The sequence below is a fragment of the Anthonomus grandis genome, chromosome 22 (genome assembly GCF_022605725.1).
Source record: "Anthonomus grandis grandis chromosome 22, icAntGran1.3, whole genome shotgun sequence".
In the NCBI taxonomy this organism is placed as follows: Eukaryota; Metazoa; Arthropoda; class Insecta; order Coleoptera; family Curculionidae; genus Anthonomus; species Anthonomus grandis.
This window is the reverse complement of record NC_065567.1, coordinates 31,595,390-31,617,823: the sequence shown is the minus strand read 5'-3', so window position 1 is coordinate 31,617,823 and position 22,434 is coordinate 31,595,390. Positions and strand designations below refer to the sequence as shown.

Here is a 22,434-nt window from a genome sequence, read left to right as displayed (position 1 = left end):
ATTATTTAATTATACCAATACACATTTTTTTTATTTTAAAAATCGTTTCTTAGTATTTAATGACTAACAAATGAGGTCAATAATAAAAATACAGCATCAAATAAAATTAAAAAAAAAATACTAAATTTCTGGAGACATAAAAAATTACATCAAATGCCTGGAATAAAGTAAGAAATACCCAAATAAAATGGAAGGTTTTCAACTGGAATGCCTGGAAAATACAAAATTCCGTGAATTTGATTTTTTTATTTACACATTTAAACAACAAATAAAATTACCTGGAAGATATAAAAAATTACGTTAAATATTTGGAATAAAGTAAAAAATAACCAAAAAAAAATGTCTTTCAACGGAAATACCTAAAATTCTAGGGGTTTAATTTTTTTTATTTAAACATTTGGGAAAAAATTAATGCGTGGAAGAAAAAATTACGTAAAATGCCTAAAATAAACTGGAAAATAACCAAAAAAAAAAATAAAAATATTATAACCGAAATACCTACAAAAAATAAAGTTCCGAGAGTTTTATTTTTTAAAAACATCAAAAATTACGTCAAGTATCTGGAGTAAAGTAAAAGATAATCAAAAAAATTAGAATGTTTACACTCAAGTGCCTGGAAGAGATAAAAATAATTTAAACTAACTAATAATTTTAACAGTAGGATGTCCGAAAGCTAGATACAATCCTTTAAGGGGGTGAAGCTAAATATGTGTAGGTCGAAATTTATTTATAAATTTTTTATGGCAATTTTTGCATTTTTCTCAAGAAATACCAAAATTTCACACTTAAACGGTAATAGAGCGCAAGTTACAATTAGTATCGGAGTTTCAAAGTTTATTTTGTTTTGTCTAATGTGTATTAATAAAAATACGATCAATTCCAAGCTTCTGTGTAAACTTATAGAAAAAATAGAGACATTGAAACGCCCTTTATTTTTAGATATCACTCATGCCGATGCCTGGCCAATTCTCAGAATTATGTCCTCTTTTGTGCGGCAGGTCATGTAAACAAAAATTATTAGACTGAGACCTCTCATAAGCCTACTAAGCATTAGAGCTCCAATTGTGGGGTTATTTTAGGTTTTAATGTTAAATAAAACACAATTTTGTTTAAACTATTTATTGCTCATGTTCAAAATGCAATCCATTATTTCTAATACAGACACGAGCCCTTTTTGTTACTTCGGTGGTGGTTACTCTTATGGTCATATTTTCGTTCATCCTATCAAATGCTTCATTTATTTTGCGAATCAACTCTTCTCTTCTTCTTATTTCGGTGGTGTATATAAGCCCCTTTGCCCGGCCCCATATGAAAAAATGCAACAGAGTTAGGTCAGGCGATTAAGGAGGCCAAGGAAAGGTTCCGCCTCTACCGATCCAACCGTCCGGAAAACAGTCGTCTAAGTAATTCCTGACAGCCAAGGACCAATGCGCTGGACAACCAACTTGCTGAGAGATTATTGGTCTTTCTCGTTCCAATAATCCAGCTTCGTCTAGAAGAACGGGGATATCATTTTGTAGAAAATCTAAATACTTGGCACCATTTAAATTCTCTGGTAGAAAATGTGGCCCAATAATAGTCCTGCCTATTAATCCGGCCCACACATTGACCGAAAATCTGTTCTGAAATGATTTTTGTTTTTTGCATCTTTGGCAGCCCATTCGTGGAGGTTGTGGAAGTGGGTAATACCCTCCCTGCAAAAAATTGAACTCGTCTGTCCACAAGATACTTCTTAAGAATAACGGGTCCTCGATGTCCATGGTCAATAAACAGCGGCAGAACTGAATTCGTATTGCAGGGTCTTCTTCTTGTAAGCCCTGAACCCCCGTACCATGAAAGGGATACTGTCCATCTTTCTTCATGGTCGTCCACACCTTCCATCTAGAAAGGTCAATGTCTTCAGCTACTTTTCTGATGCTTGCAGTAGGGTCTGCAGTAAAAGCTTCCAGTATTTGCTCCTCAATCTCTACATTATTATGGCCAGGGTTGAATCCACGTGCCGGATAATTCCCAATGCCAACTTCGATAAGACGGCGAAAGGTATTTTGAAACACCCTGAAGTTTGGTAACCTCTTGGTACAAGCGTCGTGCCAAAGCTCCATTACCGTTAGCGCGTCCATATGTAAAGACAATGTGAGCGTACTCTTGGTTGGTAAATTCCATTTTACAATAATGTTTAATAAAACGGACAGAAACTCAATTACCTTCTAATTAAGTTGCATTTTCATTATACATTTGTATATTTCCCGCCTTGTAGGTGACCTTGTTTGACCTGTCAGGCCGGCCTCATAAAATAAATAAATTTCGGAAAAAAATTAACAGCTTAGGGGCCCTCGTAATTAAATGATCAGCTGATATTTAAAACAGCGGGCGGCATCTTATTCTTTTTTCCGTGCAAACACTTGATCTCCTTTAAGATTTATACCCCCGCAGCGAGATCTCTGTTTACATTATTTCTTTGAATTAATTTACCATTATTGCCCTTTTAATCGGCCCTGGATTTTTTTCTTCCAGGTTTTAAATTACATTTCAGTTAAGGTGCATTGATTTATCTCCAGATGGGACGTTTAAGGGTCTTAGAAATGATATATTAAAAAAAATGCACTTTAGGGGTAGAGTTTTTATTTATTTTTAACATAATTATTTATACGTTATTTTTCTTAGTGTCTCATAAAGTGCCTAAAAGATCTTTCGGCCTAACAAAAGCAAGAGAATACAAAAGTAAATTTTTAAATGCAATTCAATTATTTAAACGGAAAATATATTAACCCTAGCTTTGAACAGTATCCAGTCAAGAAAATAGTACAAAAGAACATATGGTATGCTGGTGTCCACATGGAGTTTTTACTACAAATATTTCAAAATTTTTAAGTTATGTCAAATAGATGTAATTTCTATAATTTATTTCAACTTAACTGATACCTAACTTACATATATTTTTAAAATAAATAGCATATAAATTAAATATTTTGGATAATAATATACTTAATATGTTAAATATAGCACTCATTATTACTTTTCTTTTTACTTTTTACAATATCCTACATGAGAAGTCTTCAAAGCTAATTCAAAATATCACTGAGAACTAGAGCTACTGATAGTTTTTTATTACCCTATGGTGTTAATAATTTCATTGACATTGACCTTTTTGACGTATGACCAATTTCTGGGTCAAGTATTGGTAAGCATTGTTTGGAAATTATTAATTATTATTACTTAATAATTTTCTGTATATCTGTATATTACCTGATTAATGTATTACTGTTTTGAATTTCAAAGCTTAACACAGATGAAACTGGGCTTTGCCCGTATGATAATAATGTTTGTTTATTATTTTTTTATATTAATCTGGAAAATTGCTACGTGTAAATACTACAATATAATAAATTAGAATTCTAAAAAAACATGCTTAATACAAATGAGTAAAATGAGTAAAACTTAATAAAAAACTAAGAGTTAAATACAAGGTTAAACCACATATATACATAAACACTTAAGCTAAATATACTGTATAAAGTACAGAATTCATCATTTGGCTAGAATAGCACCTATCTATTAAAATTAAAATTCATTTCGATTTCTAGTTTGATCACTATGAACATTTTTAAAATATTGTGTTCAATCACAGATATAGGACGGTTAAATTTTTTGTTTAACCCTTAAAACCTTGTTGCTTTTTGGCAACACACTGATAATATGCCGTATACAATTTACACAATCGCGAAATCCGCTCTAGGGCATAGTGCATCCGTTCGGCAACATACCAACAGAAAATAAGCTACAATCATTTTTTAATATATGGCGCAATTAGTAGTTCCGGAAATCATTCAGTCAGCTGTGATTACGTTGTGCGAACGATTGTTTTTATCGATCTTCAATAAAGCTTGCTTTTTTACAAAACAGTGCAGTTTGTGTTATAAAATTGTGTTTAGGAGAGCAGCAGGTATGTTATTCACGATTGTAATAAGAAAAACTGAATAATGTGAGGGCTTTTTACAAAAAATAGATTTTTTGTTTTGTTGCCGTTTGGCAACAATATACATTGTATGCATTTTTTTAGGTACATTTTGTAATATTTATAATTGACAATATATACTCAAAAAAAGTGATGTTGGCAAAATTTTTATTGACTTGGAGGAGAGGAGGGGATGCTGTTTCCTGCTTCTAGAATTCATAAATTTTAGAAATTTAGAAGGATGCAATGCTAAGGATTTATTTTTGTTGCACGTTATTGAAAAATAATAAAATTGGCAAATTATTTAGGCCAGGAATTATAATAATTATTTTGTGACCCCCTCCTTCTCTAAAGCAAAATTGTCTTTTATTTTTTGTAAAATATAAAGAAAAAATAAGTGTAGCCTTCCAGAACTTTGCATTTTTATGATTTCTTTATTTTTAGTATGAGCAAGAACAAGTTTTTGACTAACGCCGATCTGCAGGAGTATTGGGAACATTTTACGGGACTAGGTGATGATGGATGTGTAGATAGCGACACAGATAGTATTGCAGATCCTTCTTTTCTACCAGAAGAAGAATGCATTCGCAACAACGAGAGCGATCTTTCATCGCATGTAGAAGAAAATGGCAACGATACTCAATTTGATCATGAAGATGATCTTCCACTTTTGTCATTTCTGATTATAAAACCAGGTGAGGGACCTATGACCAAAAATTTCGAATGGAAATCAAGGGGTTTAGAGCTGAATGAAGATCAATTACGATTTCGTGGGGATGTTGAATTGCCTGACGATGTTTTATCTTTAGAAACACCATATGAATTTTTCAACTATTTCTTTTCCAATGATCTGATCTCTTCAATTGTGCAAGAGACTAACCTTTATGCTGTGCAAACCAAACCTGAGCAGCCACCCTGTTTTACTGAAAACAATATAAAACAATATCTTGGCATTATTATTTTTACTTCATCGGTTCATATGCTAAATCTGAGGTCATTTTGGAGTAAAGAACTAAGATTTTCACCAGTGGCAGATGTGATGTCGGTAAATATGTTTGAGAAGATAAGACGATTTATACATTTCACCAACAGCGATACTTTTATACCTCGCGGCCAGCAAGGTCATGACAGGCTGCACAAAATCAGACCTCTTGTTGATTTTTTCAACAACAAATTTTCTTCAGGTTCATTAGAGCAGCATCTTAGTATAGATGAACGGATGTGCTCAACGACAGTCAAGCACTATATGGAACAATATATGCCAATGAAACTTGCAATTTCATTGCAAATTTTTTGTTATGTCAGGAGTTTCAGGGTTTGCTTATAAATTTGAAATTTAGACTGGTCAAGGTCAAGACGTACCAGGCAATAAACCCAACTTTGGAGTTACTTCCAATCTAGTCCTACGGTTGGCCAGCATTATTCCACGACAGCACAACTACGTATTATATGATGATAATTATTATACGGCTTTGCCCTTGATGGTCCATTTAGCAAAAGAGGGAATCTATTCCTTGGGTACTATTCGAAGAAATAGAATACCCAGCAACAAATTACCAACAGAAGCTACATTGAAAAAAGCTGACCGTGGTACTAGTCATGAATTTGTTGCTATAATTGATATCGATAAATACGTAATGAAAGACAATAAATACGTAACTCTAGCGTCTTTATTTGCTGGAAGGAATCCGATTACTAAAGTAAAAAGGTTTGACCTAAAAGAAAAAAAATCTATAGAAGTGGATTGCCCTTATATAATAACAGAGTACAATAAACATATGGGTGGAGTAGATCTGTTAGACAGTTTAATGGGGAGGTATAAAATACAACTAAAAAGTCGCAAATGGTACATGAGGATTTTTTACCATCTTCTAGATCTGGTGTTGGTAAATTCGTGGTTGCTATACAAACGTGCATTAAGTAAAAAACAACCAGGCTGTAAACTAAAAAATCAAGCAGAATTCCGTGCTGAAGTTGCTAATTACTTGTGTGCTGTAAGATCTGTAGTTATAAAACGTGGTCGCCCTAGTTCCAGTCTGCAAAATAACATAGACGAAAAGAGAAAAAGAGGTCCCATGAAGCATGTGCCACCAATGGAGGTCCGTGCAGACCAAATTGGTCATTGGGCAGTCCTACAAGACGCAAAAATGCGCTGCAAATATCCTAAGTATAAAGGGTTTACTCACACGAAATATGAAAAATGTGGAGTGGACTTATGTTTCAACAAAAACAATAATTGTTTTAAGAATTTTCACGAATAATTTTACAAATGTGTTAACAAAAGTAATATTTGTTTTAAACATGTTCACGTTTCTTTTGTTATGCTAAATGCATATTGTTGCAATTTTTTTAAATATTTTCCCGTTTTGTTTAGACCTAATCCACCATTTTTTTATTTTTCGGTTAAAATTTAAAAAAATAAATTAATTCATGCATTTAAGGGTTAATCTTAAATAAGAACATATAAGCACTTAATAAAATCTTTTTCTTAATAGACAACATAATTATTTAAAATATTCATCATTAATTCGATGGGCGTGATTTGGAACTAATTGTAATTGTTCGGTCTTAAAATAAGATAGATTGTACATTATGTGGTGGAACAAAATTCTAGATGAGGAGCTGCTAGGCTATCATACGTGTACTAAAAGTCGAGTATTTATTGACAGATGCTTATCCACTCTATTAACAAAATTAACTTTTTTTAAAAACTTTCTCGTTATATAGTCGACGTGTTCATAAAATTTTAAATTTCAGTCCAAATTCCTAAATATTAAATTTATTTTTGATTGTTTATAGCAATGTTTAGCTTGTCAAAGTTTATATTGGTTAACCTATATGCTTTTTTCTGAATAAGGGCTATTAAAGCAAGTTATTTACATTTTTATTAATGCTTTCTTGCATCCTATCCTAATCTTTTCCAGCCAAATAAATCATGGTATCATCAGCAAATAATTCTATTTCACACCCATTTACAGCATTAATTATATCATTTATATAAGGTGTTCCTTAAAGACGTGCAAAGAACGCGTTATAGACATGAGTACTTATTAAATTATTTAAATTTTTTAACTTTTCATACTTCTTGTAATAAATCTGATATTTTGATCCTTAATTTGCTTGCAATTGACGAACAAGCATTTTCACATTTTTTTTAAGCAAAAGCCATGCGTCGGACGTAAAAAAACCAAGAAATCAAATTTGCTAAAAAGCGATTGAGAATTTTAAAAATAATTTTTGTTTTAAGAAAAGGCAGTGGCGTATTATTTTTTTCACTAAAAATATTCAATACAAGACCTATAGGGACGCCACTGGCAGAAAACATATTTTTTATTGCGCATCAAAAAATGCGTCTTGATGCATAGAATACATGTGCCAAATTTCTTAGAAATGTCTCCAATATTGTTTAAGTTATTATTAAAAAACTGTTTTTTTTTAAACTTTAACACCCTGTATCTCAAAAGTTAAGACGTTTAGGACATATGTTCATAGGAACTTTTTTTATTAAAATGGGTCCAGAAATCACCCCCTTAAATAAAATGCCCTGTATACAGGGTGGTCCAGTTTAAACGTCATTAATTTTAATACGTGAATGAATTTGATACGTTTGATTCGCATGCAGGTTACTGTCGTGAATTGTCAATTACTGATGAAGCCACTTTTAAAAAAAATTGCCATTAGCGTAACTTACGGAGAGACTTGCTCTTTTTTGCCTCAAATCTGCGAGGCGATAAAATATTTTTTTATAAAAAGTCAACTGTTAGATTTTTCATTTAATTTAGAAAAAAAAATTACTCTTGCAAAATTATGATTTAAGGCACTGTTTTTGAAATATCTTAATTTAATTGTTCAGAAATACCTGCTAAATCGGGCTCTGATTTGTAAAAAAGTTGAACATAAAATGAATATAAAATGAAAAGAATAAGTTGAATAGTTGAATATAATAATCAAAGGTTCCCGTAAATTATTATTTCATTTGACAGGTTTATTCGATAATTCAGACCTTATTTTCTTTTTTTTTAAGCTTTTGTAGCATTTCAACTGGAGTTTCTGTTCAATTAAACCATGATATATTTTAAAAACAGTGCCTTAAATCAAAATTTATCAAGATTAACTTTTTTCTTCAAATTAAATGGAGAATCTAACAGTATCCGTAAACAGACCTCTTATAAAAAAATATTGTATTAATTTGCGACAAAAAAGGACCTCCGTATGTTACGCCACTGGCATTTTTTTTTAAATTGGTTTTACTTATCGACAATTTATTACAGTAACCTGCGTGCGAAATTTAATTAAAATTAAGCTTATAATTTAAGAGTTATGATAAATAAATATATAATAATTCTTAACTTTAACACCCATGTATCTTTGTTATTAAACATTTCTGAAAAAAATATTAATTAATAAAAGTCTATTCCTTTTTAAATGCTCTATCACGTATTAAAACTAATGACGTTTTAACTGGACCACCTTGTATAATAAAAGAGGACCTAGAACAGTGCTTTTTGGTACACCATATTTTACCCCCAATGGGCCTGAAAAAGAATTGGCAATTACTTTATGCTGCCTATTATTTAAATACGATTGGAACCATTTTAAAGCTGTGTTTGTGATGCCAATTTGCCCAAGTTTTTCTAATAATATGTCCCTATCAGCACTTTCAAAGGCTCGTTTTAAATTTAAAAAAACCGCAAAGTTACTCTTTTCGATTTCTCTCAAAAAAATATCACAGATCTTAATGATCACAGTTTCACATGAATTATGTTTTTTGGAAACCGGATTGGTTTTTTTGCTAATATATCATTATCACAGTTAATTTGTATTTGGTTTTCGACTGTAAGCCGTTAGACCTTTTTCAGGACGACAAGATTGATAGGTCTTATTTCATTTGCCAAGTGCGTTTTTGCTATTTTTTGGTAGAGGTATATCAGAGTCGACTCCTTCCAAGTCTCTGGGAATTTACCACTTATAAGTGATGTGTTTTAACAAAATTTTAATAAACTTCATTTAATTGTTTTAATTTTACCAAAAAAAAAATTAATTTTTTTTTATTTATTTTTAATAGTCTAATATCATATTGGCCATACCGGAGAGATAAAGAATTTTTTATGTCTGGGTTTTTTTGCAATCACACCGTTTCGAGGTGGATTTTCGAAACGTTATCACGTCCATATAAAGCCCAAAAACAGCCTTATTTGCCTACCAAATCTCACCTTAGAGCACGCACCCCCTAATCCAAAAGCAGTTTTGTACAAAAAAAAAATAATACCGTAAGCCATATTAACAAAACTTTTTTCAGGAAAAAAAAAACCCCCCGACAGAAAAGTTTTATGAAATCCCGCCGTTGCCGCTCGGCCGAAACGACTCCCTAGGTATAGGTGTGCCAAGGGGGGGGGGGGTTAGAAAAGGACGTGGGGAGGGTTTGGGGGGACGGGGGGAGGTGATCCCGCATTTAAATCCGCGTCTCCAGAATAGCTCGCGGCCCCCACAGCTTTCTCTCTCTTTCTCTCTCGGTTTTTGTTTTTCACCGTCGCCCTGAGATTTCCTTTATCTGGTGATTAAAACTTCATCCTGTCGCAGAGCTGTGGGTACACACTTTTAATAAAGGAACGCATACGCTCCGGGCATTGTGGCCCGGGCTTAATTTTTAATGTAATTTACGAAATGGGCGAACGACGACGACGACGACGACTGCGACGACTTTGCTTTGCTCGCCACCATAAATTTGCTCAAGTGGCGGTTGCCTACAATTCAGACACGGTTTTCCCCAGATTTTTACGCTTTCGCCTAATTGTTTTAATCGGGTAAAACGGCTCCGCTTAGTAGTAGCGGAGCGACAATACGGCGGCGACGCTGTGATTGATGGTCTCTCGCTATTCCCGAACCCTTTTGGTGTTAAAATCTTTTATGGTCATTTTTCTTTTACAATCAACCAGCTTTAGTGCAGGAAAATCATAAAAATTACTCTGCTATAGCCAGTTAAAGAATATAACTATTACAACGTCTAATGAGAAAATACGATTTTATAAATCACATCAACATGATAAGATCAAATCTGAATTAAATATAACTTTAATGGATCAGTCAACTTTACTTTAAATTGTAAAAACCATTCACTCTAATGTAATAGGTGAAGACGCTTTTTCTTTAACACGTTTACTGTCGTGAGTACCCACAGTGGTCTCAAGTAATTGCTCATATTGGCCGCGAGACACCAATTTTTGGTCTCAAGTACATGAATATATTTCAGCCGCGTGTAACCACAGTGGCGACTCTATTATGTGTATTTCTTATGGGCGCGAAAATTAAGACTTTAAAAATTAGAGACATGATTTTTTGAGAAAACGCTCGGACCCGTCGATTTTTATTTTAAGTTGCGCATTATTTAATTTTCTTCACTATATTTTTTATTGCATTTATGAAATATAGGCGAAATTCTAGGCAAGTGTCGTATAACACACCTTATCTCAAAACTCAACTGTTTCCGAAATATTTACATTTAAATAAAAGAAAACAAATAAGTACGTCTATTTACAAAATAAGGTAAAACCGAGGATAAAAATAATGTTATAAATACGGCCAATTGTTTCTATTTCCATGGTTGCACTTGTAAAGAATCTCCATTTTCGAATGTCACTGTCAGTTCGAAAATTAATAGTTTTTATCAGAATAAATTATGACTAATTTAACGGAAATCCAACGAATTGAAATTTTGATGATGCTAGGGTACGGGGATCGAGTGCTCACGCAAAAAGAAGTATGTGAACTGTTTAATGCCAAATACCCAAACCATCCTATTTCTCAGTCAACAGTTAATAGAATAAAGCACAAATTCATAACTTCAGGTCATGTTAGGGATTTGCCAAGATCAGGTCGTCCAAACATTTCTGAAGAAACAAAATTAAACGTTCTGCTCTCCGTCGAAGAAAATCCAAACAATGCAACTTCACAAATTTCAGTTGATAATAATATAGCCGGAACGTCAGTAAGACGCATCTTAAAAGCAAATGAATACCACCCTTATAAAATTAGACTAATACAACGAATTAAATGAGGACGATCCTGATCGAAGAAACCAATTTTGCGAGCAAATGATGAACATTTGCATAACCGTCAGTTTGTGTTACGAATTTTGTTTTCGGATGAAGCAACTTTTTGTTTAAACGGTGTCATAAATCGGCAAAATTGTCGGTACTGGTTAGTGTCAAATCCACACTGGGCAACTGAGGAAAACATCTTGTCGGACTTGCATTGTCTTATTTATTTATTGTAACACGACGTTTACACTTGATAACGGTTGGAGATACTTACCAACCGAAACGTCGTGTTACAATAAATAAATAAGACAATGCAAGTCCGACAAGATGTTTTCACTGTACCATTGTCTACCACCTTCAAAAACAGATTGGGCAACTGAGGCTCATACACAGTACCGTAAATCTATTAATGTTTGGGCTGGTATCGTGGAAAATAAAGTAATAGGGCCATACTTTTTCGAAGAAAACTTAACAGGACAACGCTATTTGAATTTTCTTTAAGAAGATCTTATCCCTGCTTTGGCTGCCCTATACCCAGACGACAGACAGTATTCCCAGGAAAGTGGATAGGACGAAGAGGGCCAATAGAGTGGCCGGCCAGGTCACGAGACCTAAATCCCTGCGACTATTTTCTATGGGGGGTACCTGAAAAGTAAAGTTTATATTGAGGAGCCAAACAACGTAGAAGATTTGAAAAATAGAATTAGATATGAAATTAGACGTATATCACCCGAAATAATTGATAGTGTTTTACATGAGTTTTAAAAAATGACCGACGACGTCATATCTTTTTTTTTGTTCCACTCTGTATACAAAAATTTATGTGAAATAATGCGCAACTTAAAATAAAAATCGACGGGTCCGAGCGTTTCCTTAAAAAATCATGTCTCTAATTTTTATCGAATTTATGCGGAACTTTAGGCGGTCACTGTATATTTGACCTGTGAAACGAGACCTATATATGTTTGCGTACATGTGACTGTATACAAAAAAAAATACATACATTTATTTGGACACTTTATATCAGAGCTAATGAAGAAACAAGTTGGTGTAAGAAAAAGGAAAATCTTCACTTACTTATTATAAACTTTATTCAGAACGTATAAACATAGAAAACAGCTTATTGTAAAATCAAAAATACATATATTATTTATATGTATTTTTTTATTTTGTGCACTGATGTGTTTCAAAAAAGTATGATAGGCAATAGTGTTTGGCACATTAAGAACATCTAAATTTGTTTCTTGGCGATTTTATCTGTGCATGGTGTCGATCAAATTGTTCCATCAATTTTTCATAGCACTGAACGCATACAGTAGTGGCAGAAAGTAGAGCAACTTCTTTATTTTAAACACATCTATTTTATTTAGTAAGAAAATACAATCATATTGGAAATATAATACCAATAAGATCTAAGCATTATAAATCTATCAACAACTTAACTTAATATTCTTTGTTTATATTTTTTACGTACAAAAATTAATTCTGGGGCGGAAAAAAGTAGAGCAACTTTTTAAGAATTGATGTTTTTCTTTTAGTAAAAACTGAAATACAATTACAATTTTAGTATTTTGTAAAATATCCATCATTTTTAATAACTTCCTCACAACGGTGGCGCATAGATTGCAATAACCTAGAAATTATTACTGGGTCCATATTAATCCAAGCTTCGTGTAATGCATTGAACAATGTCCTTATTTTTGTAAGTTTTCCCCCTTATTTTCCTATCCAAAATTTCCCATAGGTTCTCGATGGGGTTCAAATCTGGTGATTGACTTGGCCAGTCCATTACTTGAATATATTGTTGTCAAAACCAAGCCTTTACATATTTAGAAGAATGCTTTGGATCATTGTCCTGCTGAAAAATGTGCCTAAGGGGCATTTTCTCGTCTGCATATGGAACCATTTCATTTTCCAGAATATCTTTGTACATAAATCTATCCATTATCCCATCAATTTTATGAAGTAGCCCCATTCCGAAACCGGAAAAGCAGCCCCACACCATAACTGATCCACCACCATGTTTTACTGTTGGACAAGTGTATCTGGGATTTAACCTTTGGTTTGCAGGACGTCGAAAATATGTTATTCCATCACTTTGAAACAAATTAAACTTTGATTCGTCGCTGAATATTATCTTTTTCCAGTCATTAATTGTCCAGTGCAAATGAGATCGAGCAAAAAGAAGACGGGATCGTCTGTTTTTTGCAGATAATAAGGGCTTTTTTGCTGGACGTCTTGCAAATAATTTGGCCTCGCATAATCTACTTCTTATTGTCCTTGAAGATACCTGAACGCCTAATTCTTCTGATAAACGCTGCTTTATTTTACTTGAACCCAAAAATGGATCACTCTGAGATATTTTCAAAATTTGTTTATCTTGATATTTATCGGTTTTTCTTGGTCTTCCTGGTAAAACATGTCCATGCTTCACATAACGTGAAATTATTCGCGATACTATAGATTTATTCAAACTAAACCTTCTTGCAATATTGATTCGTTTTTCACCATTTTTGTGACAGTCTATAATTCGTGTTTTTAAATCAACGGATAAAGGCCGTCCTCTAGGCATTGTAAACTAACTTTGCTTTTAATGCAACCGGTAAACACCCGGAATTAAACTAATATTATTCGATTTGTAAGTTCTAAGAAAAATGTTGCTCTACTTTTTGCCAGGTACACAAATTCTTATCAGTTTAAAAATAAACAGAAATATTTAGAAGGTCAATTCTTATCTGATTTAAGACTACCTACTTGACCTGAAGTATTGTGAATAAATATCATTGTTATTCCTTTGTTAGTTGTCAAGAAATTTTATTTTTTTAAAAGTTGCTCTACTTTCTGCCACTACTGTATATCTGCCTCGTGAAGCCTTGCCAACATCTCCAAGAATTTGTTGTGTATTTTCATTGTTACTAGCTCCCTCTGTAAGCTTGTCAAGATTTAAAAGTTCTCTTGTAATGATTCTTCTACACTTCCTGATATAATATATAAGCATTCAGCATGGCACTGCCGGTCGAAAGCTCCATTTCTAGCTTTCTGTACCCTTTTATGCCTCTTCCAATGCATGTGCTGTATGCCTTCATTTGATCCGCAGGCTTTTCAGTTTCCTTGCCACCAACTTTGTGGAAGTTGCGGTTTTTAATGGGCAATCCTCTATATGAATGTATATGTAATTACAATGTTGTATGCTTTTATTATGTCGCTAAACATAATAAAATTCGTGAATAGGGATTCACCGAACGGATTTACTTTTTTACTTTTTTTTTTTTCACGGATTTACCGTAAATAACCAATGAGAAACTTACCTGCAATAATTGATGCATCTCATTTTGTTCTTTTTCAAAGCACGCAATAACGTAATAAATTGTATAAAAAGTGAAATAGAGCTTACTGCACCGCATACAGTAATGTATTGAACTAATCAAGTAATCAAGATGCAACTTTTGGCACTATCGCGCTATATTCGTCAAAAATGTCAATCGATTAGACACTTAAATCCCCATTATTAAATATATAATAAGTGAGACTCCACTTGTGTGACACATTACGTTATCGCCACGTGTACCCAATGTGGACTCTTAGCTATATATACAAGTTCTATATCGAAATTTTGCAAACTATTGACTAATTAATAATAAACAACTGATTTCTTAATGTTTTTTATGAAAAACTACAATTTAGCTACTGGGCCCGGTTTTTTAAACATTGTGGTAGTTAACGTGTTAAAAGACTTACATCTCTGTATGCCTTTTTGTTTTATCAAACCAGATGTATTCAGAGCAATTTATTTTTAAAAGCTTAACAGAGCACTCGCGGCGTATGAGCCATCATCAGTGCTAACTGAAATGAGTTGGGTGCGTAAAAAACATTATAGTTAAAGGTGAATGAATGGAATGTACTCACTTGTCAGTTAAGGCCAGAAGTTTTTTTGGCCAGGGGCCAAACTTTATATGCGAATGAAAAAAAGGATCTACGTAACTCATTAAGAGTAAAAAATATTTACTGAAATATCCTTCAAGGGAAACGTATATTTAAAAACAAATCAAGTTTTATACATTGCATCAACCTCAGATACAAAACTTCAATCAGTTTCAGCCAACAGCAAAAAGGTTACGGTAGTTACGTGACCTAAAACTCCAATGTCAATTATTTGTCAAAATATTATAATTGCAGCCTTAATAAACCTCAAATATAAAATTTCAATCCAATCAGACCAATAGTAAAAGAGTTACGGTTGTTACGTGACCTGAAACTGGAATATCAATTATCTGTCAACATTTATTAATGAAATTCTAAAAAAAACCTAAATATGAAAGTTCAACCTAAGCGGACCAATAGGAATAAAGTTACAGTAGTCACGTCACCTGAAAAATAAATCACAAATATCAACTTAACGGTATAATGATACCGTTGACACCAATGATATAGTTCCATCAGCACAAAATCAGTGAAAATTGCTCAGAAGATAATGACCAAACTCATTTTCAATTTAAATCCACAATTTCCTTCAACAAAAATTTTTTTCCAATATACACACATTCTTACTATTAAAGATATATTTTATAGAAAATCTGTCTGTTAACTTAATTTTTGTTTAAGTTGAATTTTTTAAAATTACTTTTTTATTTTGGTTCAAGTTTATAGAATTATTTATATATTATCTTGGCATTTTAGTTAAGAATTTTTTATTGTTTTCGGTGATTTTTTATTTAAATTTAGGCATTTGGATTTTATTCCAGACGACATTCTCAAATTTAAAAAATGCAAACAATTTTACCTTTTTAAATTAAACAAGTCTCTTGCTATTCCTGATTTTTTTACTATAACTTATTTTCTCTTAAATATATAAATTAAAAAATATATTTTTGTTTTTAATTTGAATGACTTTTTAAATACCTAAAAGATATGCATATCCAGGCATTTGATTTTTTTTTGATAAATTTATTCCGGGCTCTGATTTCTTATTTCCATGAATTTTACATTTCTAAAAATTTCTTATGGTTATTTTTTACTTTGTTTGCCAGGCATTTTAATTTTTTTTAATGTTAAATAATAAAAAAATACGCCTCTTTCTGGTTTTTTTAATATTTTTAGCCACAATAATTTTTTTACTTTCAAATTTCGAAAAAAAAATAAGGATATAAACTTTTTATAACCTTTTCCTAAACTTTTTGACTCTAAGCTTAATTTGTGTTTTTTTTTTTAATTTGAATTAGAAAAATTTATTTTTTTAAATGCTTGGCTATGCATATCTTTCAGGGAAACTGGAAATAAGAGGCTAAATGCCGCTAAATGGCAGTTTTTAGTATTATTGTTATACTATAAATTATAAGCCAAAAAAATTAAAATGTAGTGACTTTTAAAGTACAACCCTGGAATTGTAAGAAAATAATTTTTTTTTAAACATATCAAGTTAAATAGAGGACCAAATACCCCCAGTAACCAAGAAACCTTACTCACAATTAAATTAAATTAACAAAGGCCTTAATGAGGAGTTTGCTGAAAAATATTATAAAAGTGCCTCTTGTGTATTATGTCCAAAAAAAAAATCAATTTTTTAATAAAATATGTACCTAAACGAGAATTATTTAAACCCGAATATTCGGATTGACAAAGGAAGTTAAATAGGAGGAGCAAGCTCTCGCATTGCCGAGACCACTAAGCTAAAGTAATAACATTTTGCGGTCTCGGGATTCTTATGTACAAACGGCGCTAATCAAGACACATGATTATGGGCCCCCCTCTAGCTAAGGACATGCACTACCGCGTACGGAGGAACCATAAAACGTCTCCTTCTTCCTGCTACTTTGCCGACCCCATTTCATACTTATCCTCCGGGATACGATTGCAGCATATCTACAATTTAGCGCGAGTAAGGGGAGGGCGCGAATATACTTTATGGTGGCGATTTACGCAGAAATAAAAATGTATTTCCTTAATAAAAATTTGGGAAAAGTTAATTTCCTCAAGCGGGGGTAAACAAGGGATTGAATCTAAAAAAGGTGTAAGTAAATACACTTTGTTGATTGCCTCATTCAATTAACAAAACAAAAAAGAACTTATAAGATAAATACGACGACAGAGAACAAATTAAAATTAAAGTCCCGATTTCCCCAAAACTAAACAGAATATTTCGAAACCCCTGCATAAGAGAAACAAGTTGGATTTGCTCTCTCTTCCAACAGTGGGATGGAAAGATGCACATAAGATTTAATATTAGCTAGTGCGGCATGTATGGCAATTTTGCCCGCAGAGGAGCTCCTTAATTAAACGAAATATATTCTGAAACGAGTCGATTTCTTCGGTAAACTTTATGGTTATGATCCGATCCCGCTCCGCTAAGGAACATGCTGTTGGCTCATTACATATCTGAATAACTGAACCGTACCGTGGTAATGTTATTTTTATACGACATAAAATTCTAACGGCATGTTCAAGACACAATAAGCTTAGAAGTTAAGCCGGTAAGGGAGACAATATCCCTGGAGTTTCCGTAGATGTCGATATCGTCTACCTGCAGCCGAAGCTTGCATTCTAATCGTTTTCTTAAGAATACAATTAGGGAGCTTTTTATATAGTATGGCTAATAATTTTTTTTAATTTGATTAGGTAAGCGAAAAATTCCAAATTCCCACTTTCATAAAAACTCCAACAGTTTTGTCTTCGTTTTGCTCTTCTGATTATAACGGGACCATCCGCAAAATCGTAGCTTTTGTATTTGCTCAGAACTTGCATTTTAAGAGGCCAATTCTGAGTTTAAAAAAATCGTCAAAATGGATTAAATTGCTCTCATTTTCTTAGATCTTTTGGTATCTTGTTCATTGTTTTTAATTATACAATTATTATTATATAAAAATAAACATTAAACGCAATAATTTGCTTTGCCTAAAGGATGCCCTAGATTAAATATTTTTTTAATAACAATAACTTACTAACAAGAATTTACTTCTTATATCATTTATTACCACACTTAATTGCCTGAATGTACTATATTTTTAGTATATGGTAATTATTTTTATATTATCATTAATTAGTTTTTTAAATGTTTGTATGGAGCTATTATGCTAAATTGAAATGTCTCGCTAAAATAATATTTTCTGATACCAAATGCCTAACTTAAATGGATATGATTCGCCTTTAATTTGAAAATAACCCTGAACACAGATTATATCAAAAAAATTTAATTCTAATTTTTAGCCTTACCTTAAGGCTAAAGTAAATATTTTCTTAATGACAAATGTCATTCTTATATCATATTTTATTACAAAATTTTATTGCCTGGCAAATTTTAATGGTTTTTGATTTATGTGTGTATTTGTGCATTTTTAAACTATAAAAGTATTTTTTCGCAGCCCATAACTAGATACCTCAATCTGTGAGTGCTGAACGCTGAATACTTTATAGGGGATTGTTAGCGTTTATTAAATTACCCAATGATTTTTAAATCTGCAATAGTCTGAACCAGTCTTGGAAGCTTTAAGGGAATTTAATTTTTTGAGTGCGTGGTTATTTGGTTTTATTATTTTTAACGTCTAATTCTTAGTCGAAAGTGTAAGTTATATGGTGTAATTTTACTTATTTATGTTAGTTTTATTTATACAATTTTTTTTATTTTATATTATTTATACAAAAATTGTCTCTATTATGTTTAAATTTTCGTTATTTTCTTACATTCTTTTTTCCATTTAGTACCTACTTAATATTTATTATTTCTTTTGGCTTATTCTGTAATACCTTTGTAGTAATTTCATGCTAAATGAATACCTTATTTTTATCGTTATATTATTATGTTTATAAACATTTTTTTAATCTTATTATATGTATATCTTTTTTAAGTAAAGGGTGTTTTTTTTAGAGGTTTGGATTTTAAGTTGTCAAAACTGTTTCTGGTCAATTTGATAGTTGGTGGTGTATTCGTGGTCAGTACAGTTTGCCATTTGATTGAACCGACTTGATGTGGTAGAGCTTTGGTTTTAACAAGATGGTGCAACATGCCACACAGCACGTGACACTATCAATTTATTGCGGGAAACATTCCATGATCGCATAATTTTACGCAATGAACCTGATGTGAACTGGCCTCCACGATCGTGTGATTTCACACCCCTGGATTACTTTGTTTGGGGATATGTGAAGTCACATGTCTTCAAAGATAAACCACAGACGTTGGACCACTTGGAAGCAAACATTCGCCGCGTTATTGCCGAGATGCGGCCCCAGATGCTTGAAAAAGTGGTCGAAAATTGGACTTCCCGATTACGCTACATTCGAACCAGCCGTGGCGCTCATATGCCCGAAATCATTTTTAAGAACTAATGCCATAAAAATATCTTTTAAATAAAACCAAAACCATGTCAATAAATTTTTTTTTATAGTTTTATTTCACTTTAAATTTGTATACCTCTCAAAAAAACACCCTTTATATGATAATAATTGTTACTATTTTTATATTTAATTTCTCTATTTTCATGAATTCGTTGTTTTTCTTATTATGCTAAATAAAAATTATTTTTTTTGTATCTACTTATAAGTTGAATCAAATGTTTATTAATAACAAATGCATAACTTAAATGGTTATGATTTGCCTTTAATTGCAATAACTCATTACATCGAGTTTCTATTAAAAAAAAAATTAAATGTTTTTCATCATTAAGATGGATAGGACACTTTCATTAAATTTTTCTCATACAAAAAAAATTAATTCGAATTTTCAGTTCCCCTAAGGAGTAAATAAAATATTCGTTTAATAATTAGTGCATAATTTAAATGAGTGTGACTCGCTTTTAATTACAAAGATTTTTTGCATATAGTTTTTTAATATTAAATTATTTATATAGGGCAATGCTATAGGAAATAAAATGTTAAGTTAATTAATAAGGCAATCATAAAATCACCCATAAAATGTAAAACAGAATGACAACTAAACATCAAAAAAAAAATTAAAATTAATACAGGTAGATACTTAGAATATAAATTTAAATTATTTAATTAAAAATTGTGTAAAAATTAATATTAAAGCCTCGTTTAAAAGTAAAGTAATTTTTTTAATTAAAAAATGCATAACTTTAAGAAATATGATTGGTCTTTAATCATAAAGCCTTTAATTTAAGCCTTTAGCCTTCCTTAAGGATTTTTTTAAGGGTGCATAATATAATTGAGCATGATTAACAAAGTTTCATTACATATAATTTTCGTGTAGAAAAAATAATTTCAAATTAAGCCTTAGCCTTAGGGTTCAAGGTTGAATTAAATATTTTCTATTAAAAAAATCATAACCCAAATTTGTATGATTCACCTTTAAGTAAACAGGATGTCCCAGAAAAAAAAATAGGTTTATTTCAATTTTCTTGGTTCTAAAATCAAAGATACGCTAAATATAGGGTGATAAGCTTAATGTAATTTTTTTGAATTTTGGCCTTAAGTTTAGCATTTATCCTTTGCTTTCAACAAAATTTAAATAAAGGGTTGTTTTTATATGTCAAATTTTTAAATTAACCTTTTTTAAGGCCAGTTGCCTCCAGCAATATTTTGAGCTTTTTTAAACTCTGTTAGGCTTGACGGTCTTAGGCTAAGTCTGATTATTATATTTATTTGTATTTTAACATTAACTTAAATTAACTTAACCCCCTTTATTCTTAAAAAGGATCTGTTATTAAATTATTTACCATTTTTTATGGGAGACCTTGTAAAAATAGATTTTTCTTACTGCCCCTAACCGTTGAATCTATATGTTTTTACAATATTAGCAAAATATAAACCTGGCATATTCTCTCGTGCTTCTATCAAGCTTTTGTCCCAATAAATTTTATATCGGACTGCTGTTTAACATAGATATAGTAACTTTAAAGCATGGCCGTGGTAGTCGAGGTCAGACTCGGCACCCTTACCCTCTTAAGCCCTAAGCTACAATTAGATATCTTTGTGCCATAATTCACGTGTAATCTCTGCCGGCCTCTGAGTAAGAAATACCCTCGCTATTTCTTAAACAGTTTAAGATATTGGCAAAAAGAGAACGAACGAAAAAAAAAATGTCCAAAGTTTAACAGGTTACCGAGGAATAAGAAAAAGATGAATGAGAGATTAAAAATAGCCCCATTAAAAAAAAAAATTGTCCAAAGTCTAGCCTGAAGGAGTCGGTAATCGGTGTGTCCCAAACTCCGTCTCATAACTTAAAAACAAACTTCAAGGAAAGTTAATAATTTCTAAAAACAAAGTTGGCAACCCGAAGTTTAGTTGTTCGGGTGAGAGTGGGGAAGTTTCCGGAAGTTGATGGCCATAGTAGGCCTTGACCTCGTGGCATTAAGCGGCGACTGAACTGGGTAATACTGGCAGCTCGCAACGCACTTGGGACTCAAACTTTTTAAACTTCGGAAATATCTTAAATCTCGGGCTTATGGATCCGGGGTACGTACTCCCAAATTAGGCAAAATTTTTTCGGAAACCAGGTAAAAAAAAAAAACTTTCTTGCCGAGTCATATAATTTTTTACTGCGCTAGGAGTCGACGAGAGAAAAACGATTTTTGAATATTTTTACCAGAAAACAAAAATGTTACTGTATTAAGGAAAATTAGGGGGAGCAAAAAAATTCTCAAGGAGTCTTTTATCGCGAACGCTCAGTCATTCAGCCCAAAAGCTAATTAGTTGATTTGTAGTGGCTCGAAGGGTCCAATTCCCTTTAACGTAATCTAAATTTTTCATTTCGTTGCATCCCTCGGGAATTTCTTAAAATCCCCTTCTTTCCCCCGGCAGCCGCTCCGACAGCTTTAGTTCGTGACCTTGTCCAATCGATCAACGTTCCCTTACATACATTTTTTGCCAAAGTATCAAACTTTGTAAATAAGTAGAGAGCTTTTGTTACTGAGGACATTATACAGGGTTGTTGTTATACAGGGAAACTCTCAAACATTGAAATTTTTTTTACACTATGAAAGTGAAAAAGAATGGGAAATGCCGAAAATTATTGGCCACTAGGGGACGTAATTAATAATTCTAATTTTCTTCAATAAATATCAGCTTACGGTACCTTTTTTAACATAATTAGGAACCTCGGAATATTTTTATATTCATCATTTTGTCCAAAGACTCATTGGCGTATCGACCTTCATAAAGAACCGGAAGGTAGTGAAAAGGGCAGTAAACTGGGGCTACTTGCACACGTTTTCAGCACATTTCCCAATGTACCCCCGTACATTGTAACTTTACAACAAATTACATTGTACCGACCTATTTAAGGGCTACCCATGGTTGGTATAAAAATTGGAAGAATGCAGCCATTGGTCCCAAAAAAATTTGTTTGTGGGGTGTGCAAGGCAATAAATTGCCTTCTAAAGCATATTCTGTGCATGTTACCCCTTAATCATATAAAAAAAAAACGGCCAACAAAAAGGGCCACTGTTACAACCAATTAAAAATCATAATTTTTAAAGAAGAAATAATATA

General features: G+C 32.2%; 1 protein-coding gene across 1 annotated transcript; it reads left to right on the top strand.

Annotated features, from left to right (window-relative positions):
- Window positions 1–4,400: 4,400 nt before the first annotated feature.
- LOC126748456 (piggyBac transposable element-derived protein 3-like) lies at window positions 4,401–22,226 on the top strand. The gene is made up of 3 exons (XM_050457711.1): window positions 4,401–5,228; window positions 5,296–6,122; window positions 22,037–22,226. Exons 1-3 carry the CDS (start codon window positions 4,401–4,403, stop codon window positions 22,224–22,226), a joined length of 1,845 nt encoding a protein of 614 aa, XP_050313668.1.
- Window positions 22,227–22,434: the final 208 nt, after the last annotated feature.

Coding starts and splice junctions, on each gene's coding strand:
- LOC126748456 (XM_050457711.1), top strand. CDS start 4,401: ATGAGCAAGAACAAGTTTTTGACTAACGCCGATCTGCAGGAGTATTGG. Junction 5,229..5,295: donor AATATATGCCAATGAAACTT/GCAATTTCATTG, acceptor TTTGAAATTTAG/ACTGGTCAAGGTCAAGACGT. Junction 6,123..22,036: donor ATGCGCTGCAAATATCCTAA/GTATAAAGGGTT, acceptor TAACATAATTAG/GAACCTCGGAATATTTTTAT.